This window comes from Otolemur garnettii, unplaced genomic scaffold (genome assembly GCF_000181295.1).
Source record: "Otolemur garnettii isolate 467f Iridium unplaced genomic scaffold, OtoGar3 scaffold00011, whole genome shotgun sequence".
Lineage (NCBI taxonomy): Eukaryota > Metazoa > Chordata > Mammalia > Primates > Galagidae > Otolemur > Otolemur garnettii.
The window spans coordinates 17,581,852-17,607,937 of NW_003852406.1; the positions used below are offsets into that span (position 1 = coordinate 17,581,852).

A 26,086-nucleotide genomic window follows, 5' to 3' on the forward strand; every position below is an offset into this window, starting at 1 on the left:
ATTACACACAACAGAGATCTGGAAAAGCTGAGTATCTTTAGAACAGATTAAAAACAAAAAAAAAGCAAAAACCTATGATTTCTGAGTGAGGTCAGCCAGCCCAACTGGAGACAGCAACAAACTAACTGGGGGGAGCCAAAGGACCACTTGGCCAGCTTGCCAGGTCCTTAGCCAAGCCATTGTATAAGTTCCACAGTATTGGAAAGAAAGAAAAAATTGGGACATGTTTTCAGTCTTGCTCAGGAGCCCAGAACATGCTCACAACTCCAGGAATCTCTCCTTTTCTCTACAAATGGAAAATATGATCCATGAGAACAAACTTGATTGCTGGTGTGTGTGCATGCCTAGTTGCCCTGCCCTGTAACCTAGCAGGGCCAGGACTCACACTACCTTGGGACTACTTTCCTGAGTCCCCTCTTGTCCTCTGAGCAGTTAGCTCACTTTAATGGTTAAAGGATAGGACAGGGGCCTCACAATCAAATTATAGAATGTGCATTTATTGACATCTGCCCTCAACTACACTGGGATTCTAACAAGTACAAAAGCAAATGTAAAAGAAAACAAACTAATACAATTAGCAACCTAGCATGACTATGGATATCAGGAGATGCTTTTTCCAGACAGTAGAGGAACTATGATTACCCTACATTCAATAGTTTAACTTTGTGCACTAGAGTTCCAAATTCAGCAAAGAAATAAATAAGTTATTTACATTTCAAGTAACAATATTGTATTTTATTTATTTTACCACCATTTATATGTACGAACTATGATTGAGGCCTTGCTTACGTCCTGTGGAGCAAAGCCAAGACGTATGCTTTATGTTGGTTATTTGATCTTCAGCATCAGATTATCATTATGGTAGAGGTGGACAAAAACATGTCAAAGGACAAGGAAGTACATTTTCATTAATGGCATTACATGAAGAACAATGAAAACTGCAGGGTTTTGCCAGTGGCCAATTTCATGTGTTTCTTTTAAAGAATAGCACAGAGGGGCTTTATTTTGACATTTGGGGCCGGTCAGTATCATGGGACAATGACAGTAAATAAAGGCATGAAGAAACAAGCAAATTTCACCAAAACAGATGTGATTAAATTAACCAAGTGACAATCTGTGCATCAGTCTCACAATGGCTGTCACGTGAGGTGGGAGGAGATGAGTATGAAGTACCACAAAATTTAGTTGCCTAGAGACTGTTGAGTAACTCCAGGAAATCTCAGAGAGGCCATCTCTCTGCGCCAGCGCTGGCCACCTCTGCTTCCCCGCTGCTGCCTCCTTGAGGACACTCTTCCTTGGGCAGTACCTGCAGAAGGGGTCCGGGCCGGGGTGCTCTGAAGGTACTGGAAAGCACTCTGGCGACCCACCTGCCTCTCAACACAGTTAAAAGTGAGGGCTACTCCTACATTACTCTTCATGATTCTGGAAGAGCCATCAGATGTGCCATCAAAGCACCGGCCAAGTGCGATCTCCTTGGCTGTGTGAGGGTCCTGGTCAGTAACAGTGTAGATGCCATAGTTGTGGCCCAGAGGGTCCAGGGGTGCCAGCATAGTGTACTCACTGGTGTCATTGTTGACTGCTAGTGGTAGGTGGTTGACCAGGTACTCATGCAGCATGGGATTCACACCGGATCGATGGCAGCTGCCCTGGGGGATGACCTTCACCAGTGTGCGGTCCACACGGTCCTGGTCATAGAGCATCCCACTGCACTTGAACTCTAGACAGGCAGCTGAGACATTGGGCTGGTCCCTGTCCCGAGTGCTCCTCACATCCCGGATTCCATACAGCTTCCCCACTGTCCGACGGTGGGTGCCCCCCATGTTGCGAGATCGCACATTCACCTCCACTGGTCCCACGATCTTCACCTTAATGTAGCAGGCCCTGAACTCCATCGGCTTAGGCCACCATGCCAGGTAGTCTTCTGTCCAGCTCATGGGGTCATCCTCATTGAAAGGGACTGTGTTGTAGTCATACCGATCCCCCTCAATCTGGTAGAACCTGAAGTGAGCTGCGCTGGGCGGTGCCTCTTCACATGCTCGGAGGTTCTCAAAGGCATAAATGGGCCCATTGCTTTCTTCAGCTGAGTTAGGCATTGGCTTGGCCATGCTGATCTGGAAAGCTGTCTTTTTAACCCGTGGGTCCTCATGGTCTGTCCGACGATACTTGAGTTTGTTGAGGTAGGGCTGAGGCACTCCAATTGCATTTGGGTTAAATTTAGGAGAAGACTCCACTGCTTGCAGTTCCTCCCCAGCCAGGCTTGCCAAGACATAGGCAGAGTAGGCATCTGGGGACTGGTCGTCACAGAAGGCAGGCACGCAGGCCCCATTGGGGCCTGTGATGACACTGTCAAAACGGCCCCAGGCCCTAGGGTTGGAAGAGAAGCCAGCTCTGGGCTCCAGGTTGATCACAGAGACTACAACTCCCTGGATCTGCTCACTGGGCAAGAACCTCTCACTCCGGTATGCCCTCACCTTAATAAAGCACCTCCTGCTTTCAGGGACATCTAGGTTAAAGAGCCTTCGCTCACGGATCTCCATGTTGCCCACCAGGAATGTTCTCTCTTCCCTTTTGTTCCTCCTTTGGCTTTCAAATTTGAAATTACTTTCTTCCTCCCACAGCCCTGTGTCTGGGTTGAGTGACCAGAGTTTCATTGTGGGTACATGCTCTGGCATCTTGACCTGGGTTGAGTCAAGGTGGACCTTCACCTTGCCAACATTAAGTGGCTCTGAGGTGACCTCATCTGTGAAGTCCACAGAGAACATGCCATATGTCCGAAGGGGGAAGGTGTCTCCTTCATCATTGATGAAGTTCAGGTCACTCTGGGTAGCTGTGGCTGTGGAAATGTTCCGGGGATCCAGGAAGGTGACGCTGGCCTTTACTTTTCCTGTGTAGGGCTCCCCATTCTGCCTGTAGAAACTCTTGGATGGGATCTCCAGTTCACCCATGGGATCCTCACCAACCACCTCCCCCAGGGGGATAATGTTTGTCTCCATAGCCTCCAAAGTGATAGGCTCTTTCCGCCGAAGCATCTTGATTTCATGGAACACTGCACTCCCCTTCTTGTTGAAGGGCAGCACTTTGGTGGTGTTGACGAACTTCTGCAGCCTGTCCACAAATGTGAGCACAAGCCTCTCAGTGTCCTGGGGGACATGGAGGGTGAAAGTGCCTTTGTAGCCAGTCATACTCACACGGCTGTTCCCCATGTACACATAGCCAAAGCGCATGGGTTCCCCATTGTCAGCAGCACTGACACGGCCCCGCACAATGCTCCGGGTCTCCATACACCGCTGGCAGCTACACTGTGTAGCCACCTTGGTGGGCAATGTGTAGCCACTGCACTGGATCTCTTTCTCCTCTGTTTTGGAGATCCCGCAGCAGTTCTCCACGGCATCCTGGCACCTGATTCCATTATCCTGCTTTCCTGCACAGATCTTGATAGGGCAGTGGCCCACGTCATAGTAGTAGGAGTTGGTGGCATTCTGGAAACAATCATGGGGCAGTCGGATGAGGTAGCTGTCAGGGGTTGGGTTGCAAGGAGTCTCATCAGGTGCTGTGAAGAGAAATGATGTGGCTGTTAAAATATAAGTTTACATCCCACACAAAGCATGCCTCAGCATCACCCCTCTGAGGTGCTCTACAGTTTTCAAAGGCCTGTGTATCCATAACTGATTCTCACAGAACTCTCTGAAGGAGATGGAACAGCTATTACTAATCCCACATTATACACAGGGGGGGAAAAAGGTTGGTTGCTAAGACCATTAAAGTAGTGGTTTTATCTCAATGGAGGGGTCTCTTTTTTTTTTTTTTTTTTTTAGACGGAGCCTCAAGCTATCCTCCTGGGCAGAGTGCCATGGCATCACAGCTCACAGCAACCTCCAACTCCTGGGCTCAAGTGAGTCTCCTGCCTCAAGTAGCCTCTCAAGTAGCTGGGACCACAGGCACCCGCCACAACGCCCGGCCATTTTTTGGTTGCAGCCATCATTGTTGTTTGGCGGGCCCGGGCTGGGGATTCGAACCCGCCACCCTAGGTGTATGTGGCTGGCACCCTAGCCGCTTGAGCCACAGGCGCCGAGCCCAATGGAGGGGTCTTGAAAATTTGTGAAGGTATTTTGGATTACCACCCAAATTGGGGGTACTACTGGCATATCATGGGCAGGGGTCACTGATGCTCTACCTATGACCTGCAATGGCTGACACTGTTCTGCATAAGGAATTTTTTTGATCTTCACATATCACAATACACACTGGTATAAGTGGAAAACTTATTTAAAATGAGTAGAGCCTAGTAATTTTTTATTTTTTTGAGACAGAGTCTTACTCTGTCATCCTGGGTAGAATGCCATGGTGTCATTGTAGCTCCCAGCAACCTCAAACTCCAGGGCTCAAGGGATCCTCCTGCTTCAGTTTTTCTATTTTTAGCAGAAACAGGGTTTCACTCTTTCTCAGGCTGATCTCGAACTTCTGAGCTCAAGCAGTCTACCCACCTCAGCCTCCCAGAGTGCTAAGATTACAGGTATGCGCCACCGTGCCCAGCCAGAGCCTAGTAATTTTTGCATGGTTTTAACCATATACTGAAGTTTTCAAGAATGCAACTACCATATGAATTGAACTAAGACTGTACTTTGTTTAGCTTGGAACAATAACCAGAATTGTCCCTTATCTCAGGAAAATCACATCCATACAACAACATTACCTAAAGACCATGAACGCCAAAATGGCATTTCTGTATCTATCAGCATTTGTAGCTGTCACACTTATAGTGACTCTGGATTCAAGTGCAAGTGTATAGCCTCTTGGTTTGTCTTCTTGTGTCATTGTGCCAAAGCATTTAGATATTGAAATGCATATTATTTTATATTAAAGTTTTTAAAAACTTCTCTTTTGTGTTATAATTAGAACCATATGCATATAAATTTGGGAATTATATGTGGTTATTATTCATAAATTTAACTTCAGAATAGTAAAGCAGTATTAAAAAAATAACTCCCACCTGTAATCCTAGCACTTTAGGAGGCTGCAGCAGGAGGATCCCTCAACCTCAGGAGTTCAAGACCAGCCTGAGCAAGAGTGAGACCTCGTCTCTACTAAAAATAGAAAAAAACCCAGCCAGGCATTGTGGTGGGCACCTGCAGTCCCAGCTACTCGGGAGGCTGAGGCAAGAGGATCTCTTGAGCCCAACAGTTTGAGGTTGCTAAGACCTGTGACACCATGGCGCTCTACCCAGAGTGACAGAATGAGACTCTGTCTAAATAAATAAATAAGTGAATAAGTAAATAAATAAAATAAAATAAAATAACTATTGTAGGAGACCAAGCACCAGGCTTATAGAAGTGGCCACTAGTTCTTGAGGGAGGCGCTGGGAGTGAGACAATCTCCTAGCTAGCAGGAGATGTTTTGCAGCCCAGAGACAAGCCCTCAAGCAACTGTTAACAAGCAGGTGTTATATTTTGGACATTTGTGGTGCAACAGGGTGGGAGTCAAGCCAGTGGGGAAAGCGCACATAGCGATCATTAAGCATGCAGCTCCAGTACTTGGGCCCCATACACCTATTGTATAATGCTTCAATTAAAGGCCACAACAGAGGCTACTTGGGGTTCTCCCTACACCTAAGGAAAGCCTACCTCTTGCAAACATGTACTTTTTTTTTTGCAGTTTTTGGTGGGGCCAGGTTTGAACCCACCACTTCCGGTACATGGGGCCAGCACCCTACTCCTTGAGGTGCAGGTGCTGCCCAGCAAGCATGTGCTTTTAATCTGTGTCCTGGCCGTTTTTATTCGCGTGGTGACAGGGTGCCACAGTGGACACTGACAAACTGTAACAAACAGGGCTGGTGTGATGGCTTGGGACCCACTGCTTTGGGGCTCCACTTCTACTCTGCTGAGGTCCAGGGTGCCCTGTGTCCTGTCTATCCTTACTACAATTTTCTTTGAGCCTGTGAAATATTCCAGAATCCTTCTGATAAATTCTCTCTTCCTCTGCCTTTTGTTTTGTCTAGGCCAGTTACTAAAATATCTTCTTTCCCCTTCATTTTCCAAAGGCAGGTTCCTAATTGGTCTTTGGTCTCAAATCTCTCCCCCTCCAGTTTGCTTCTTGAAGTAAGCTCTGAGCCACCTTTCTTTAAAACCCCCTTGGTTCCCCCTTCTGTACCTTTGCTGACACTAGCCCCTCAATCTGGAATACCTCCACCTCCACCTCCATTTAAACAATCCCTGTCTGTTCTTTAAGACCAGGGTTTAAGATCAGAGAATTACCTGGGAAGCTTTTCAACAGTGCATGCTTAAGCCGTATCTCAGGCCAATTAAATCAGACACTCCAGGCGTAAGACTGAGGCATCAGTAGTTTTCAAAACTCAGCAGGGCTAATGGGGAGCCATGACTGGGAATTATTTTTTAAGCCCCAGCTAGAAAGCTGTTCCCTCAAGTGGTCATCTTGTTAACTTCCACTTGGAAGGTATCTATCTATCTCTCAGCTATTAAGAATCTACTGCCTGTTATGCTGTTTTAGCTTCATTTTTTGTAGCCTTACTTGTCCCTTACTATGTATTTACATTTCTTCACCCCTCCTCAAATGATGGCTCTGTGATGGTAGGATTTGGACCTATGGCATCTTTGTGCCCCAGTCTGCATGGCACCATGCACAGCACAGAAAAATCCAAGCGCTGACTGCCTGGCTATCTCACTGGGGTGCTCAGCCAGCCTTCTGCCACCCCAGGATGGCCAGAGACCCAACAGGCTTACCTATGACAGTCAGCTGGGCAACTCGGGACTTCACAGCCCCAGCATCACTCTGGGCCTTGCAAAAGTACTCCCCAGCCTGGTCCTGCTGTAGTTTCCTCAATACCAGTTTGCTCTCATGCTTGTAGAGGGAGGGATCCAGCAATGTGTCATTGTGATACCTACAAGGGATGGAGGGATAGAGCCTGAATGGGCAGTGGGAGAACAAGTATCCCTGGGCACAGTACCAGGAGCAAGCAGCCAGGGAAACAGATGGCAGATGGGTTTCTGCAGATGCCAATATCACCTTTGACTCTGCTTAGCCAAGAGCACTGACTGGCCTGGCAGTCAAAGGACTGGGTTCTAACTCCCATCCTCACCATGTACCTGGCTGGGGATGCTTTGCACAATTCATCTCACCCCTCTGAACTTTAACTATTTTTTTTTTCTTTGAGACAAAGTTTCACTCAATCTCCCTAGGGTTTAGTGCCATGTTATCATAACTCACAGCAACCTCAAACTCTTAGACTCAAGCGATCCTTTTGCCTCAACCTCCCAAGTAACAGGGACTATAAGTGTCCATCACAACACCTAGCTATTTTTAGAGACAGGGTCCCATGATAGCTCAGGCTGGTCTCTAACTCCTGAGCTCAAGCAATCTGCCTGCCTCGGCCTCCCAGAGCTCTAGGAATATAGGCGTGAGCCATCACACCCAGCCAACTTTAACTCTTTTTTTTTTTTTTTTTTTGCAGTTTTTGGCCGGGGCTGGGTTTGAACCCGCCACCTCTGGCATATGGGGCCAGCGCCCTACTCCTTTGAGCCACAGGTGCCACCCACCTTTAACTCTTTAATCTATAAAATGAGAGTAATGATCACTAGCTAACCTCACAGAATTGTTAGGAGGGTGTCTGTAAAATGTTTGTGAAGGATAAAGGCTCAGCCATGAGGAATTCTGACCTTGTTTGCCTTTGTTGAGGGAAGCAAGGCTGAGGAGACTTGTTCTCTGTCCTGAGGATGTATGCAAGTCAGGACCCTAAGACCAAAAGGACCCTGGGTGATCCCAGGTTTGAGTTTAAATAAGAAGGCTTGCTGGCTATCTACATAGCCCAACCCTGCTAGCTCCCACTTAGAAGTTCCAACATCTGGGTCCTGTACCAGTGCCTTACTTGTAACTTTATTCTATTGGTTATTATTTTTACTAAGTCCAGATTCCAATGCAAGAAAGCCCTAGCTTCCAAGAAGAGAACTGGGAAAGGGAGCTGGCAGAATACGCACCAGAAATACTTGTCTGGTCTGGGCTTCCCCATGGCCTTACAGCACAGGGACACACTCTGTCCAGCTCTCCGTGCTTTTGTCTCAGGGCTCTTCACCATGTATGGCATCTCTGGGGCAGAAAATGAGAAATAGTGTTTTGGGGTTTTGTTCTTTTTCTTTTTTATTCTTTTGTGACAGGTTCCACAGAACTTTGCTCCTTTAGGGTCTTCTATGGTATGAAAATTATGTGGCTTCATCTCTACTTTCAGCCCATCTCTAATGGTCCTAATACCTAGGGGAACTGACCCAGAGCAGAATCTACTCCCTTCACACCCTCAGCCTGAAACCTGATTCCATGGCCTGTCAAGTAGCACCTGGGTGGGACAGAGGAGAACCAAGAGGAGCTATGCAAGCCAAGATTCCTAAGCACTACCATTGGAACAGAACCAGCTGGGGGTTTTTTTGTTTGTTTTTTGGGGTTTTTTCTGAGACAGAGCCTCAAGCTGTCACCCTGGGTAGAGTGCCATGGCATCACAGCTCATACCAACCTCCAACTCCTGGGCTCAAGTGATTCTCTTGCCTCAGCCTCCCAAGTAGCTGGGACTACAGGTGCCTGCCACAACGCCCCGGCTATTTTTTGGTTGCAGCCATCATTGTTGTTTGGCAGGCCTGGGCTGGATTTGAACCGGCCAGCTCAGGTGTATGTGGCTAGCACCTTAGCCACTTAAGCCACAGGTGCTGAGCCGAACAAGCTGTTTTGACTAGTGCAGTATTTATGTTCTGCTGCCCCTAGCAGACTTTTCTGGCCATTTCCTACAAGCCTCCCTCTCTGTCACTCCCAAACTTCACACTGTACCATAATTGACTGTTTTAGATTAGCAAATGGCCAGGGAAGACCTCATACATTTGAGGGAACAAGCCAGATCAATATCTGGGGCAAGGGGCAAGTACACTCTAAACAGAGTACTTTTAGCAAGTGGAAAGGCCCTGAGGCTGAAGTGTGTCTATATTTAAGGAACAGATAGAAGCCCTCTGGCTGGAAGAAAGTGATTTGGTGTTGGGGGAGTGATAGGAGAGAAGAGCAGAGGGATAATGGGGAGCCAGATAATATAGACCCATGTGAACCATTGTAAAGATTTTAGGTTTTACTCTGTGTAAGCTGGGAAGCCATCTTTCAGCACTGTAATCCTCTTATTTAAAAGTCTGGACCTCCTCACCAGCCTTACCCCAGAGAACATAGTTACCTGCTTTTATGAACTCTGCATTGATGGTGGCTGTCTTCAGGCTAGTCTTGGGCATTGTGAGTATGATGGGGGCAAATTTGGCCTTTGTGATTTTCAGTGTGCTTTTGCCATCAGGACACAAGCCAGGGACTCGGAACCTCCCATTGCTGTCTGTCTGGGTCAGCAGCTTAGGCGTCTTGGTCAGCAGGTAGACAGTGGCTTCTGAGGCTGGGGCACCTCCAGGGAGGGACACAGCCCCATGAAGCATGAAGTCTTGGCACATGCAGGCATCACAGTCAGCATTCACCTGGCCCATGGGGCAGGTCAGGTCACAGGCTGTGGGACAAAGAGCCACATCAGCAGGTTTATATGAATTCTGGCCCTCCTCCTGCCTCACCCCAGCCCATGGAATCATATATGCTTCCCCTCCTCCTTGGCCTTTGTTACTCTTCCTTATCAGCCTGCATGACTAACTTCTACTCATCCTTTAAGACTTAACCCAGAGCCAGGTGTGGTGGCATGTGCCTGCAATCCTAGCACTTTGGGAGGCTGAGATGGGTAGACTGCTTGAACTCAGGAGTTTAAGACCAGCCTGAGCAAGAGTGAGACTCTGTCTCTAACAATAGTCAGGCGTTGTGGTGGGTACCTGTAGTCCCAAGTACTTAGGAGGCTGAGGCAAGAGGATTGCTTGAGCCCAAGGGTTTGAAGTTGCTGTGAGCTATGATGCCACAGGTCTCTACCAAGGGCATCAAAAGCAGGACTCCGTCTCAAAAGAAAAAAAAGAGACTCAGCCCAGGACCTTTCCTCTAGGAAGCTTTCCTGGATTCTGCTAAGCTATGATAATTGCCCCTGCTCTGTGTTCCTAGTTTATTCTGCATATCCCCTAACAGAACACATAAAATATGCCCTGTTAGTACTTGATGAGCGAAGGAGTCCCTCAGTCTCAGACTAACTCTCTAATCCACCCTTCTAGTCTACTTCAGCCCTACATCCCATGCCCTGCCCAGTGCCAGGAGGGAGGTGGTACCTGTACAGGCCTGGCTCACACAGAGCTGACCCTCCTCAGTGGCCTCACTGCACAGTGACACTGTCTCTGCCAAGCAGGTGCGTGTGCGGGTCTGGACTCCAGTGTGACCACAGGCAGCTGAGCATTTGCTCCAGGGAGACCACGGGCTCCAGATGCGCAGTGAATCTCGGCGCAGGGACCCTGCAAAGTGGGAGTAGCAGACAGTCTGACTTCCCTCCCAAGGGGACTGTCAGGAAATCTGGCTGTGTCTTCTCTGGGAGGAAACACAGGGCCTCAATTTACATCATAGATGTCATTGATATTTATATTTACTGCAATGATTATTTTCCAATAGATGGAAGTCAAAAGTCTTGAGGAAGTAGTGTCTCTAATTTACACAAAGGCCTTCAGAGAGGTTTGTTGGCCAAGCACTGGGACTTTGCCATGCTGTCCTCAGATGTGCACAGATGGCACCATCTTTCTTCTTCACCAGTGAGGAAATAGCCATGTGCCCCTGTGGAAGGGATCTTTGGGTAGTCAGGGCCTAGGAGCTACAGCAACTGCAAGAATGGGGGCTTCACACCTTACCCAGAAGACCAGCCTGAACTCCCACTCCAGGTGACCACCACTGGTGCCTGGGTCTGGGGGATCAGGCTGCTTGGACTAGTAGAACCCCAAGGAGAAGAGTGCCCATCCAAGAAAAGAGCAGACCTGGCTCCCAACATCTGTATTATCCAACTGATCAGGTGATGTAAAGAGCATGGGCTCTGCAAACACAGACTTTGTTCAAACCCCAGCTCTCCACTTACCAGTTGTGAAATCACGAGAAGTTACTTAACTTCTCTGAACCTCACATAACTTGTCAAGATAAAGATCCCTCAAATGTCAGCTGTGAAGGTTGAATAATGTGGATAATTAGCACAGTATCTGGCACATAGGAATGTAATAGAAACTAATACTTAGTGAACATTTACTGGGGTTAAGCTCTCTACATTCATTATCTCATTTTTTCCTCAAATAACCCCCTATGAATATTTACCATTGACTCTGTTTTATATCTGAGAAACCTGAGGCTGAGTTCATATGGTGGGCTTGGGATTCAAGTCCTACCAGCCCAACTCCAGAGCCCATTCAATAATAAAATGGGTTGAATGGAGAGTTCCCATAAACCCAAAACTCTGCTGGGAGTGTTCTGGCACTAATGACAAGACTTGGTTGTAATTAGAGTTGTGTGTATGTGTGTGATGTCCAGAGTTCCAGTGGTCAGAGGCAGATCCTAGCCTCATCCTGAGCTGAGGCTGCTGTGAGGTCAGGGGTGGCATCTGTTCAGGCTCACCTGGTGGGCAGAGGAAGCGCACGGTGTAATTGGAGCAGTTCTGGCCTGGCTGCTGCTCCCTGTTGAGGCACCAGAAGCCCTCATGAGGACTTTCATGGACCACCTGGCCAGTGCTGCCTGCAGGTATCCAGTCAGTGGTCCGAGCCTCTAGCCACAAGGGACGGGCACATACACGATCCCCATAGTAGAAGCGAATGGCATCCAGCCGCTCATAATCGCCCTCCCCACCTGGGTGGTCGACGTTGAACCATGTTGTCCACTCTCCAGGACCTGAGAGACAGAGCCAAGTTGGTGAGTAGCTGTGCACCAGGTGAGCTCCAGGTCTCCTTTCCTGCTCAACTCCTGGGAGTCATCCCTGATACCTCTCACCTACCCCTAGTCAGCCTCAGGCCCTGTCATATTTCTCTCTGCAGCATCTCTCCAATCCCCCTATACCCTACACTGCTAGGGCCTCCACTCAAGCTTTCATCAGCCTGGCTGAACGATGTCAGGACTTCCTGCCTTGTCTCTACCTGCCTCAAGGTTCCCCCTCAATCTCCTGCCCACTCTTCCCTAACACTGCATTCAAGGCGAGTTTTCTTTCTCCATGAGGCTGGGACCATGCCACTCCCTGGCTTTAAAATCCCTTAGCCAGGCATTCAAGGCCCTGGTGAGCCAGTCCTCAGCTATGGCTCCATCCTCATCTCTCCCCTCCCTCTCCACCAGCCTGTGCTCTGGCCCCAGCAAGCTCCACAGAATCTTGGAGTATATCAGGTAGCTTCCTGATTCTGGCTAAGCACCATGTAAAAGTGGGTTTCCATGGAACCCTGACACCATGCCCTGGCTTCAAAGATTCACTTAGCAAGTTCAATAAAGATGCCCCCTGACCACCCCTTCCTGATCCAGCCACAGCTCACTCTCCAGGGGGTCAGCAGGCTTGGCAAAGACTCTGGAGGTTCTCTTCGCAGGCTGGACTCTTCTTACTGAGTGGGTGAGGATCGTCTGCCTCCCTGAGGAACAGAAGAACAGCTAAGTGAGAAACCAGGCCTCAAAGTTACAGGGGCTTCTTAAGATGCAGGGGAGCAGGATGATGCAGTGGCTGGTGCATGAACCCTTGGTATGGGTCCAAATCCCACTCTGCTACTTACTGCTGGACAACCTCAGAAAAGCTTTTTTCCTGTAAGTGTGTTTCCCCATGAAATAGGGATGTGTTAATAATCACCACATTGGCTCGGCGCCTGTGGCTCAAGCAGCTAAGGCGCCAGCCACATACACCTAAGGTGGTGGGTTCGAATCCCCAGCCCGGGCCCGCCAAACAACAATGATGGCTGCAACCAAAAAATGGCCAGGCATTGTGGTGGGCGCCTGTAAGTCCTAGCTACTTGGGAGGCTGAGGCAGGAGACTCGCTTGAGCCCAGGAGTTGGAGGTTGCTGTGAGCATGATGCCATGGCACTCTACCAGGGGGATAGCTTGAGGCTCCGTCTCAAAAAAAAAAAAATAATAATAATAATCACCACATCATAGGGTTCTGGTGCGTTACTCAGGACAGTAGAGAATGTAAAGGGATCTGGCATGTGTTCATGCTCAGTGAATGGTAATTCCCTTTCACTCTTGCTCTAGAAATGGCTCATCAGCTGCTGCTGAGCAGCCACAGGTCTGAGGCTCTTGCTTTGGCATGTGGATCTATCCATGGCAGAACAGACCTTTCTTTTCCTCCTCTGTAAAATGGAGATATTAGTTCCCCCCTCACAGGGTGATTCACTTGGCATAAGGATTCCGTAAGATAAAACGTGACCATCTCTGAGGTACACGTAGATTGAGAGTGTGGGCTTCTGAGGCTCTGCCACTTCCTCTGTGTCCCTAAGCTACTTAGCCCATTGGACCCCATGTACTCTCATAAAATGAGGATGGGACAGGCACAATGGCTCATGCTTGTAATCCTAGCACTCTGGGAGGCTGAGGCAGGAGGATCCCTTGAGCACAGGAGTTTGAGACCACCCTAAACAAACCAGACCCCATCTCTACTTCAAATAGAGATTAGCTGGGGATTATGGTAGGCACCTAGAGTCCCAGCTACTCAGGAGGCTAAGGCAGGAGGATGGCTTGAACCTCAGAGTTTGAGGTTGCTGTGAGGTAGGTTGAGGCCATGGCACCCTGGCCTGGGCAACAGAGTGAGGCATTAGCTAAATAAATAAATAAGGATAATAATAGTTCCTGCCTCAGAGGATTGTGGGGATTGAGTAAACTCATTTATAAAACATACCTAGCTCATAGTGTATGATGAATAAGTGTTAGGAATTCCCTTTAGCTCAAAGTCTGGAACAATAGATGGCTATTTACCTTTCCTTGGCAAAGTTCTGCTTTACGAGTCCCTTTCTCCTATAAAAGACTCATATGGTCTAACTGGGGCAGTGGTCCTCAATTTTCTGACACCAGGCTGGCAAGGTGTACCCAAGGATGGGTTCTGGGTCATGAGGCCATAGGTAATGCCAGCCCTACCCACCCTGGAGGCTGAATTGGGGGCTCCAGGATGGGAAGGAGAAAGGAAAGCAGAGAGCAGCTAAAGCTTTAACAGGCAGTTAGCTCTTGTGCCAGGAGCCAAATCAAACTCTCTATGCTGCTTAATTGGGGTGGTAGGAGCTCTTTTAATCAAACTAATCTGATTTCCCCTCAGATGGCTGAATGTTAATCATCTTTTCAGACAGCAGCTGTCAGGGTGGAGAGAGCAAGGCAGGAGGCAGGCACACACTGAAGTTGGCTAGAGAACCAGACAGCTTTTGTTCTCACATCTGTGGTTGCAAATCCTGCAGGGCGTATAGTTTTCAAAGAGGGTTTTGAGCATTTTTTTTTCCTTTACCTGAGTTTGTGGTTAGAAATCAGGACAGGAAGGAGAGGTGGGAGAGAGCATTCAGAGTAGTGCTGGGGGCTCTGATGCTTCGCTTAGATGCCTCAAGAAGCCAGCAGCTCTGCCAAATTCTTTCTACCTGTTTCTTCCAAAGTGCAGTGTTACCAGAGGATGGGGTTAGAGGACAAGGAGACCGGAAGGGGTTCTGGTGTGTCTGTGAAATTTGGCTGCAGCATCTAAATGAAATTGAGCTATAGTTTGGAAGATTTTCATAAAACTAAAGTAGACCAAACTCCAAACAGGATTCTGAGAACTCAGTGATCTCCTGCAATTCTCTTTTGCTTTGGCTGCTAGGAAACTCAGAGCTAAATTTAGTACTCGAGGCAGCAACCTTCTCACCTTTTTTCCTCTCCCTGAATGACTTTTATCCCCGTCATCATTTATAAAGTTCTGTCCTGTGCATTTTAATATTGGGAACTATCTCAAGTTCAGGGACAAAATAAGCAGGGTATAAATTATGAATAAATCCATAAATTGGCCTCAGGTCTTAAGGCTATTGCTGTGCCTTAAGGCAGATGCATACTTTAGTCCCAGACCAGACATGACTTCACTGTGGCAAGTGGAAGCTAGCAGATACTTAGCCTATACCCAACACAGAAGTGACTTCCAGGATCAGGAAGGAGAACACCCAGGCCTTGGTCCCCACCATCTTTCCCCCAGCCCCCTGGGCAACGTGGCAGGAGGTGGGTGAAGGTGATTCACAGAGTCAGCTGTCTCTGGAACGTGATCCCCTGAGAAATTTCTCAGATCCAGTGACCTGAAAAGAAACAAAGCTTATTAGGTTCCACATTTCTGCGTCACCTATTATGGCTTGAGCAGAAATTTTTCTTGACCTGTCAAGGATGGAAAGGTGCACAGAATAAAGCCCTGAGGGAATGATGTGTGAAACTAGGCCCCTCGGGAGGTACAGAGGCTTGGAATCTGAGTTCAAATGAGGCACACCTGGGTCCCAACCCTGGGTATAAGCTTTGGATGGAGATGGTGCACAGGGAGCATCATGATAAGAGGGTTCTTGTCAATGAGGAGAGCCTACGCTCACTGGTAGCAACCTCTAGGTGACTCACTTACAAGATCAGGACTTGGGGAATCATTTGCTTTACTACCCTTTGGTGGGCTTACATTCTTGCACAGGGAGCTACATACTAAGGCAGTGATGCCCTGGCCCCAACTCCAGTGGCCCCTCATGAGGCAGGCTGGAGGGCCCAGATGCCTTTGACACACCACCTCCATGAACACATTCCCAGATGTGCACGGGCTACAGCTGGAACACATTTCTGGCCTGTTTGTTTGGGGCCTGGCTGGGAGTTACAGAGCCAGGAGCCAGTTGAAGAGCACAGAGGGGATGCGTTGCAAGAGGCTGGGGCTCCCCAGCAACTACTGAGAGTGGGTTAGGTGATATGGGAGTGGGGAGGGAAAGCAGGGCTGTCCGTGAGGGCGAGGAAGCACAGGGTGTGGCACATGGCCCAGGCTCCAGCTCAGCAAGACATGTTTATCTCTCCCCAGAGCTCCATCCAGTCCAGAATCTGACTAGTTCCTGGAGATTCAAGAGTGGTTCCTTTCAACCTCCAAAGTCTGGGGTGTGGTAGGAAAGGGAAGATTCTTCCTTTTGGGGGAAAAAAAGACCCTCCAACACTTGGAGAGCTCAAGGGAAGAACAAACCAATCCCACATTGCAGACCCTGCACCCCTTGAACCACTAGCCCCAGTCTTAGTTCGAGAACCACCTGTTTCTCAGATGAACGAGCAGAGTCAGGGGAGACCCCAAAGGTCTCCAGCTAATGCATGTCTTACCCCCAGCTCCTGAGGCCTGAGTAGAGAGCTGAGCAGTCCGCAGGCCTGCACAGTGCTCAGCCTGAGCCTGCTGGAGTGAGAGACCAAGGTGGCCTGAGACACCCTGTGGAAAAACCATTTCCCATCTGGCAGCCCACAGAGGTTTCTCAGCATCCCGGTCATTTCCTCGCATATGCCCTGTCGGCTAGGCTCCGCATCCCACACTCCTGAGAACTCTTGGACAAAGCAGACTGGCTGACGGCTGGGATAAAGCAGGGTGCCCAGAGGTATAGCGGCTCTAAGTGGAACCGTTTGGGGGTTCCTGAACTCAGGTTGGAGAGGGAGAGGAGTTTGGGCCAATGGGGGGGGGAGGAAAATTTCAAAGTAGAAAAGAAGTCTTCTCTGTGGGAGATAAGAGGGGTCAGCCAGCAAAAAAAGGAATAGGGGAGGTCAGGGGAGGGCAGGAGGGGTTGAGTTCAGCAGTGGGGTGCAGGAGAGCTTGAGCTCAGCAGATGTGGGTGAGGGGAACAGGAGAGGAGCTCACCAGCGTCCTGAGCAGAACTCCTTGGCTTGGGGTCCAAGTCTTCGCCTCTCCAGCAGTCCAGCCTCCAGCCTTTTATAGCGCAGCTGGTGGCTCAGCCGGTGGCAGCCAGCCAGGGGAAGCGGCAGGGAAACCAGATCTGAGCATGAGCCACCTCCTCTCCTCCCCACATCCCCCGCAGCTCACAGAGGCCAGCGTTTTGTGTCCAGATCCTTAGGGGAGATGCTGCAGGGCCTGGTGATGGGCCAGGTGGGCAGCTGTCTGGGCTCCACAGGCCAAAGCAGAGAGACCAATGTCCTGGAGCAGCCCTGGAAGGGACTGAGAGGAATTCTTCATCTGGGCAGTGTGTCATGGCTCAGAGGACAGTGCGCTCTGGACCAAGCTTTGCTTGCTGCTCCCCCACGGTCCCCTGGCCCCAGCCTGCCTATGCAGAGAAAGGAGTTTGCTGGTCTTAACACATACTGCGAACTGTCTCAGGCACGCAGGCCACCTTGGCCTCTCAGCAGAGTGTGTCTGGTCTGAGTTGGGCAACTCCTCAACTTCTCCAGCCTCTGAGGGAGCATTCAGAGAACCACCAAAAGACTGAGGCACTAATGAATGATGGGGCACAGGATGCCACTTGGTGAGAACAGCTCTTCCTTGCCCCTCCCCAACTCCATCTAGATGTCTGCCTATACACAATGGGGCCCCGGGCCCCAGTCCCCAGGGTGTGGACTCCTCTGAGACCCTGCCAGATGCTCCCGTGTGTACCTGTGTGCGATACACGTCTGACTTCAGGTATGGGCATCCAGCAGCATAGCCACAGCCAGCCTTACCCACAGGTGGCGCAAGCAGCTGCCTGTGCTTTGGGGTTTCACACCCTGCCCCCATGGCCCCTCCCACATGAGGTTGTCTGTTTCCACAGGCAGTGACTGTCTAATTTTAGCATGCATTAGATTCACCTGCAGGACTGTTAAAACAACAGATTTCTAACCACACACGTAGTTCCTGATTCGGTTGGGCCTGAGACTTTGCATTTCTAGCAAGCTGCCAGGTGATATATTGATGCTGCTGGTTCAGGGGCCACATTACTAGTCATGAGGATAGAGTTCCAATTGAAGGAAGAAGAGAAAAGAGTGTATTAGGGACTTGCCTCATGTCACAGGCAACCTGGGATGGGCTTCCTGCCTCATGCCAACAGCTAGGAATGGAGGCTTGGCCCTATGGCCGTCTGTACCAGGGCCAGCTCATTTTTTCCAAATACATACCCTCATTTTTTTTTTTTTTTTGAGACAGAATCTCACTATGTCACCCTCAGTAGAGTGATGTGGCATCACAGCTCACAGCAACCTCAAACTCTGGGGCTGAAACAATTATCTTGCCTCAGCCTCCCAAGTAGCTGGGACTACAGGCGCCTGCCACAATGCCTGGCCATTTTGTTGTTGTTGTTGTAGTTGTTATTGTTGTTTGGCAAGCCTGGACTGGGTTTGAACCCGCCAGCCCTGGTGTATGTGGCCAGCACCCTAGCCACTGAGCTATAGACGCCAAGCTATATATACCCTCATTGAGCTATTATTTGGGGCAGACTCTAGACTAGGCAGTGGGAAGTCATAAGAAAAGAAATGCACCCTTACACTCAAAGAAAAGAGCCTTGGCCAGGCACGGTGGCTTGAGCCTGTATTCCTAACACTTTGAGAGGTTGAAGCAGGTGGATCGCTTGAGCTCAGAGTTCAAGACCAGTGTAAGCAAGAGTGAGCCCCCTGACTCTACTAAAAATAGAAAAACTAGCTGGGTGTTGTGGCAGGCGCCTATAGTCCCAGCTACTTGGGAAGCTGAGGCAAGAGGATTGCTTGAGCCCAAGAGGATTGCTGAGGCAAGAGGATTGTTGTGAGGTATGAGGGTGCCATGATACTTTACCCCGGGCAACAGAGCAAGACTCCATCTCAAAAAAAGAGAGAGAGAGAGAGAGAAAAGAGCCTCACATGGAAATTGTCCCATAGTGCAACAGAACAGACCCTGTGCCAGAGAACTCTGTGTGTGTGTGTGTGTGTGTGTGTGTGTGTGTGTGCCTTTCTCTGTGTGTATATACCTGTGGATGTTCTGTATATGTCTTGTCCTTTCCATGTATCTGCATAAGCAAGGGAGCTCTGTTTTCTCTGAGCATCTCCCTGGACAGCACCTGTTGGGGTGTTGGGGAAGAGAGTGTGGTTTGGGAAAGATGGTGAGCAGCAACAGCCCCCAGAGAGACATGGGGCACAGATCTGGTTTGCTTTTTCCCGTGGAGCTGTTGGCCCATAGGCCTTGTAGCTGGCCCCAGTCTGGTCCAGTTTGTCAGAGCCAAGCCATGAAGCAGCTTCTGCCATGGCTTTGACAGCTGATGTCTAAAGTGAGTGAGGCCCAAGTGAACTCTGCTGGTCCCAGGCATAGACAAACAGAGCCACACAAGCCAGATAAAAGAACGGGAGAAAAACAGGAATTTGGGGATCAGAAGCCTAGTCCTGGCTCCGTTGCTGATTCTGGTGTGTGACCTTGGACTAGCAGTAACCCAAGCAACTCTGAGCCTCAGTGTACCGACTTGTATAACAGGAGTTTGGGCTGAGTGAGCTTACAGGCTCCTGTCAGCTCTGGGATGGAAAAGTTGGGGAACATACAGATGATCTTCAACTTACAATGAGGCTGTGTCCCAAAAACTTTATCATAAAGTGAAAATGTCATAAGTGGTTTTTTTGTTTGTTTGTTTTATTTTGGAAACTGAGTCTCAAGCTGTCACCCTGAGTAGAGTGCCCTGACATCCTACCTCACAGCAACCTTAAACTCTTGGGCTCACGCGATCCTCTTGCCTCAGTTTTTCTATTTTTAGTAGAGATGAGGTCTCGCATTTTGCTCAGGTTAGTCTCAAACCCGTGAGCTCAAACTGTTCATCTCCCACGGCCTCCCAGAGTGCTAGGATTACAGGCATGAGCCACTGCACCCAGCTGAAAATGTCCTAAGTTGACAATGCATTTAATCCACCTAACCTATGAACATCATAGCTTAGTCTCACGTATCTTAAATGTGCTCAGAACACTTGTCAGATGGGCAAAATCATCTGACACAAGCCTAATTTATAATAATGTGTTAGATATCTCATGGAATTTGTTGAATACTGTACTGAAAATGAAAATCAGCATCACTGTATGAGTACTTGAAATAGGCCTTCTACTGACTGGGTTGAAAAATTATAACTCAGACCATGTAAGTCAGGGACTGTTGGTACTGACAGCAAACATAGCAGGGAGGAGAAAATGGAAGAAATGACAGCTCCAAGGATTCTGGCCAGAGCAGAGACCAGAGCAGCAATATGACCATTGAGGTTGGGTAAGGAGACCAAGATAAATAAGAGAGGAAAGTGGGGGTAGGTAAACCAGAGGGCCAGAACACCAAGGGCAGGGCAATCAGCTATTCTCTGAGACCTTCACTTTATAGAACACTAGGGTAATAAAAGAGGCCTCCCCATCTTCTTTTTTTGTAGTGGAAGGCAGGGAACCCTATAGGGTAAGAGTTTGGCAAAGTGGAGCCCTTTTAGGTCAGCATTCCTGCCCACCTCGCTTTGCTCAGCCCAGCACTCACACTGAGGCCCCATTTGCCTCACTCTAAGTGGCCACTGGGTATTGGCATGGTTGGTACAGGGCTGAGGGACGGTGAGCTGGAATCTCTGGGTTCCACTTACAGCCTTGCCATTTGTGTCCCTCTACCTTATATCCTACTCTGTCCCATACTCCCACCAGAGTCCTTTCCTGTCCCCCAGAGGGACTGAGCTATATGACCTGCACAGTGCTAAACGTAGAGAACATGAGCCTACACTGACCCTCTCCTTCCAGGACTCCTCTGAGGGAGAGGCTACTGCTATCTTCAGCCTTGACCCCAGGATAGAGAGAGCTTTGGCCTCGGTCTAGACTTGGCCATAGGTCTAGATTTGGCCTCGGTCTAGTCTTGGCCATAGGTCTAGACTATTTAAGGCCTGGATGTGCCTCAGTCACAAGTGGGCATCTGGAGTTTCTGTAGGCCAGTTATGTCTAAAGCAGCTCCTAGCCCTTGCCTAGAACACACTGGAAACCCATCAATCACTCCCACCCCAACCCAGAGGATTGAGAGACTTAGAGTCCAGTTTAGCTGTGCCATCTGTGACCCAAGCCTATGGTGAAGGTTCCCAGCCTGCCATGGAGAAAGGAGCTTGGGAATAGTGTGAAGGGTCTGACATGATCTTGGTGGCTCCAGAGGAGGATGCCCTGTCTCTAATGCTCCCTGGACTCCCCCTCTTCCTGTTGCTGCTCCTGTGGCTTGAGGACGCTTTGCATGTTTGGGTGGGAAGAGCCAGTTGATGATCTTGGGGACTTTGGCTGTAACTGTCAGGAGATGCCTGGGAGCCCAGAGACCCAGAGTTCAAGGTAGTGAGGGCCTCACTCTCTGACAAAGTTGCTCTCCTCCCTCTCCTGGGTACTGTCTGTCACAGTCCTACCTCTCTCTGCGCCTTTATAATTTTATCCCCCAGGTTACCATCTTGAAATACAGTCCTTCCTCCTCATCAGTGTGCATATCCCCATCTTTCAAAGCCCGGTCTCAGTGTCCTCCCTGCAACCCTCTCTGACTACTCAGACCTTATTTCATTCTCAGGTCTTAGATAATAATAATGTTCAGTCACACATAGATGGCACATTCATGGTGTTTGTCTCATCTTCAGTTTCATAGCCAGTCTGTGAGGTGAGAATGATCATGCCCATTCTACAGAGGGAGAACTGAGGCTCAGAAAGGTGAAGTCACTCAGATATAGTAAGTCTTCAGCTCCAACTTGCCACTGGGAACCAGGGATCTAACATAAACCTTGTCATGAGACCCTTAGCTCAGAGGACCCACCATGGAAATCACACTCCAACTATTAGCTTATTAGTGAGAACATCCTGGAACAATCTGGCCTATCTGCCTGGCACACACACACCCTGCTTCCTGTACATACAACAATTCTAAAGATGTTTCCATCTCTAACTTGATTCAGCTTTCTATATCATGCTGTGGTGGATTAAATATGACCACAAATTCTTTTTTTTTTTTTTTTTTTTTTGAGACGGAGCCTCAAGCTATCCCCCTGGGTAGAGTGCCATGGCATCACGCTCACAGCAACCTCCAACTCCTGGGCTCAAGCGAGTCTCCTGCCTCCGCCTCCCAAGTAGCTGGGACTACAGGCGCCCGCCACAGCGCCTGGCCATTTTTTGGTTGCAGCCATCATTGTTGTTTGGCGGGCCCGGGCTGGGGATTCGAACCCGCCACCTTAGGTGTATGTGGCTGGCGCCTTAGCCGCTTGAGCCACAGGTGCCGAGCCGACCACAAATTCTTTACCACTCTTCTATTATGACATGAAGTCTTTTCATGCCTTCGATGTGGCTTTATGACTTGCTTTGAAAGAAGTATGGTAGGAGTGATGTACAAGGTTTAGCTCAAGATGCCTTGCAGCTGCTGTCTTTACTATCTTTGAACACTGTCTACCATAAAAGGAAGTCAATCTATCCTACTGGAGGATGAGAGACCATTTGGCCGTTTGGATTAGAACTGAGGCCCCCAGTCAATAGCCAGCCATGTCAGTAAGGCCAGTTTGAACTTCCCACCCCAGCAGTTAATCTTACTGAACCCAGGGGAAACTGGCAGAGGAATGGCCCAGAACCATGACAAATAATACATCATTGTTTTAAAACTGCAGAGTTCTGGGGTGGTTTGTTATGCTGCAATAAATAACTGACCTACACACTAACAGGTCTTTCAGTTGCTAGTGACAAAAGCAGAACTCAGATCAGTTCAAGCAGAAAAGGATGGTTCTTATGACTGAAATCCTGAGAAAAGTTTGATCCAGGTACTCAGCCAATGCCATCAGAACTGTTCTCTTTTCATATCTCAACCGCTTCCTCTGAGATGGCTTTATTCTCAAGGAAGCCATAGCAATCTGTATTTTCCAAAGATGGTTGCAATAGTATCTCATGTTCTTCTACAATGTGACTACACTACTTACTCCACCATCAAGAGATAGAGGCTGATTTCCCTTCCCTTAAATCTGAGTTGGCCTCATGACTTGCTTGTAACCATGAGGCTAAGGTAGGCTTCTAAGGCTAGCTCAAAAAAGGTCATGCAGCCTCCACCTGGATCTCTTGGGAGATTTGCTCTTGGGAAAGCTGCTGCTATGTAATAAGTCTAACTACCTTAAGACCACCACATTGAGAGGCCTGGTGCAGGTGCTTTGGTCAATAGTTCCAGGTGAACCCAGCCTTCCAGCCATTACTATCAAGGTACCAGATGTATGAGTGAAACTATCAAGATGGTAACCTGGGGAATAAAATTATAAAGGCACAGAGAGGACTTTGACAGACTACCTAGGAGAAGGAAGAGAGCAACTTGAGGCCCTCACTACCCTGAACTCTGGGTCTCTGGGCTCCCAGGCAACTCCTGACAGTTACAGCCAAGGTCCCCAAGATCATCAACTGGCTTTTCCCACCCAAACATGCAAAGCCTCCTTAGGCCACAGGGGCAGCAGTAGGAAGAGGGGGAGTCCAGGGAGCATTAGAGACAAACCAGCCTATCCATCACTTGAGTGTCACTCAGTGGCCTCAATCCATGCTACAAAAAGCAGAATTAGCCAGTCAAATCCTTCATGAAATCCTGACCTACATAATCAGTATGGTATAATTAAACGGTTGTCATTTAAGCCACTGAGATTTGGGGTAGTTTGTTACATAGCAACAGTAACTGAAATGGAGGCTAACTCCCTTGCTACATCTCCCACTAGGCTCCCTCCCAACCATCTCAAATCCCCAGCGGAAAGACCATCTCTTCCCCAATTGTCCCAGCATAAGTCCTGGGAAAGGTTCTCACTGGCCCATTCCTGACCCAGTTTCTATAACCATGGGGGTGTAAAGCTCTGATTCTCCCATTTCTGGAGCCAGGAGTAGATCATTCCCCTCAGGATCCCATGTACTGAGTTTTCCCCAAGGAAGGTTGTGGTGTTCTCACCAAAATCAAGAAGAATGGAAGCTAGGAAGTAAAAAATTAAATGTTCCCACTGAAAACACAACCACAAAATCAAGCAGCCCAGCTGGGCTAGGTGGGTCACACCTGTATTCCTTGTAGTCTGGGAGGCCGAGGCAGGAGGATTGCTTGAGGCTAAGAGTTTGAGACCAGACTAAGCAAAGCGAGACCCTGCCTCTACTAAAAATAGAAAAATTAGTTGGGTATGGTGGCATGTGCCTGTAGTCCCAGCTCCTCAAGAAGTTGAGGCAGGAGGATCGCTTGAGCCCAAGAGTTTGAGGTTACAGTGAATTATGATGCTGCTATTTCACTCCAGCATGGGCAATAGAGTGAGAGTCTGTCTCAAAAAACAAACAAACAAAAAGTGTCCCTTTCCCAGAAAGAATCTACCAAAAATGTCTCTGACTATTGACCTCAATATCAAGAATTGAGAGCCATGATATGAAGAGACCACTTTGTTAGTTGTCAACTTTAGAGTTTAGGCACCATTTGTTCTATTACAAGCCCACCCATGTATAACCCCTTTCTAGCTTGTAAACATAATCAACATACTCCACTTGAACTGAGCAAAAATGAACCAACTGTAATAACAATTCCAAATTAGCAAACAGGAAAAAAAGAAAGAAACTTCCAGAACCACACATGCCACTCTAGTTGCTGCATATCCTGAGGCCTGCGGGTCAGCACTGCATCTCATAAGTGTGTGATTACTCAGCATCAGTTACAGGTGGGAGAAATGTACCAAACAAACATGTCCAGTAGAGCCCTCCATCCTCTGCTTACCACAGCATCTTCCTCAAGCTTAAAACAGGGTCTCCTCAGGGTCTCTGATGAATTCTCCGCAGTCAGGACGTTATGGTTACACAGAGCAACTATGGTGCTTGCTGTACTGATCACAATGTGTTTACAACCCCCCTAAAGTCCCCAGTGCTTTCACAGCTGACTATGGAATTCTTACTATGTTACCACGATGTTCAACTAGCTTACCATGGTGTACTCACTGTCCATAGTGTCCTCACCACACTTCGTTTTTTCTTTTATATTTTGAAAGGAGGTCTCACTCTGTTGCTCAGACTGAAGTGGTGTGTTCATAGCTCACTGCAACCTTAAACTCCTGGGCTCAAGTGATACTCTCAACCTCAGCTTCTGGAGTAGCTAGGACTACAGACACATACCATCATGCCTGGCTAATTTTCATTTTCTAAATTTTCTGTACAAATAGGGTCTTGCTATGTTGCCCAGACTACCTCCAACTCCTGGCTTCAAGTGCCTCAGCCTCCCAAAGTACTGGGATTACAGGCATGAGGCACCACAACCAGCCTTCGCCACATTTTTTATAGTTTGCTCACACCTAGTGATGTTGTAGTGTTGACTGCGAGGACCACTGAGCTCATATTCTATATGTGGACATTGCAGTGTGGGTGCAGTGTCCCCTGTATTTCCCGCAAACATCCACGTTCACAATTTTGTATAGGATTAAGGAGTATACACTCACCGGAGGGTCATCTCAAGAGTGCTCACACTCTCCTAACTATTCACACTCACCGTGATGTGTGCGCCCTTGTTCTAAAGCACGAGCTCACCCATGCACCTATCAGACTCTGCTGCTCTGCTTCCCATGACCCAAGGTCTCTTTCCATGACGCCCCCAGGAAGTCCCAGATGGGTCTGGGTGTGGTATGGCTCTAGCTCTGACCAAGATGCTGGCAGCCCAGAAGAGCCTGCAGCAGTGACGGGGGCGGCCTTGGGAAGGGATGAGGTGAGGTGGATGCTGGGTAGATGCCCTCTCCAGCTGTATGGTCTCCAGAAACATCGCTGTTTTATTGGCTAGAAAGAACAGCTGTGGAAAGTTGCGTGTAAGGAGCCTCTCTCTTTCCAAGCAGAATCATTTGCCCACACAGCACCTGGGCCATAAGGGACTCAAATCCCTTCTCCGGGTCACCTCCAGGACTCTAGCACAAGGAAGGGAAATTGGAGGTTAGAAAGGTTGGGCTGTCTCTTGGTAACCAGGCTAAAACAGATGGCATGAGACAGAGGAATAGAAGTAAACGTCTGACCTTGCACAGACCACTCTTAGTTCGTTTGCCTTCGGTTCCCAGAAGCTAAGCAGTCTTCAGTGTGGCTGAGTCAAACAATGTTTTCCCTACCAGAAAAGAGCTTCAGGGACAGAATGTTGGGCAGTGACAGGGAAAATGCAGAAAGATGAGAAAGAATTTGAATTCCACCCACAATTTTTAAAAATTGAAATATAATTTTCATGCTGGAAAATTTACCTGTTTGAATGTTCTATGATTTTTGGCAAATACACACAATCATGTAACCACCATCACAATA

General features: G+C 48.6%; 1 protein-coding gene across 1 annotated transcript; it reads right to left on the bottom strand.

Annotated features, from left to right (window-relative positions):
- Positions 1-718: 718 nt before the first annotated feature.
- CILP (cartilage intermediate layer protein) lies at positions 719-24,575 on the bottom strand. The gene is made up of 10 exons (XM_003784430.2): positions 24,563-24,575; positions 18,370-18,381; positions 15,006-15,174; positions 12,429-12,521; positions 11,533-11,802; positions 10,218-10,397; positions 9,212-9,526; positions 7,989-8,097; positions 6,738-6,895; positions 719-3,550 (listed from the first exon to the last, which is right to left on the bottom strand). The coding sequence occupies exons 3-10, from the start codon at positions 15,064-15,066 to the stop codon at positions 1,182-1,184; spliced, it is 3,555 nt and encodes a 1,184-aa protein (XP_003784478.1). The 5' UTR covers positions 15,067-15,174; positions 18,370-18,381; positions 24,563-24,575; the 3' UTR covers positions 719-1,181.
- Between the last annotated feature and the right edge of the window lie 1,511 nt (positions 24,576-26,086).

Coding starts and splice junctions, on each gene's coding strand:
- CILP (XM_003784430.2), bottom strand. CDS start 15,066: ATGGTGGGGACCAAGGCCTGGGTGTTCTCCTTCCTGATCCTGGAAGTC. Junction 6,896..7,988: donor AGACCAGACAAGTATTTCTG/GTGCGTATTCTG, acceptor CATCCCTTGTAG/GTATCACAATGACACATTGC. Junction 3,551..6,737: donor TGCCCAGCTGACTGTCATAG/GTAAGCCTGTTG, acceptor TTCTCTTCACAG/CACCTGATGAGACTCCTTGC.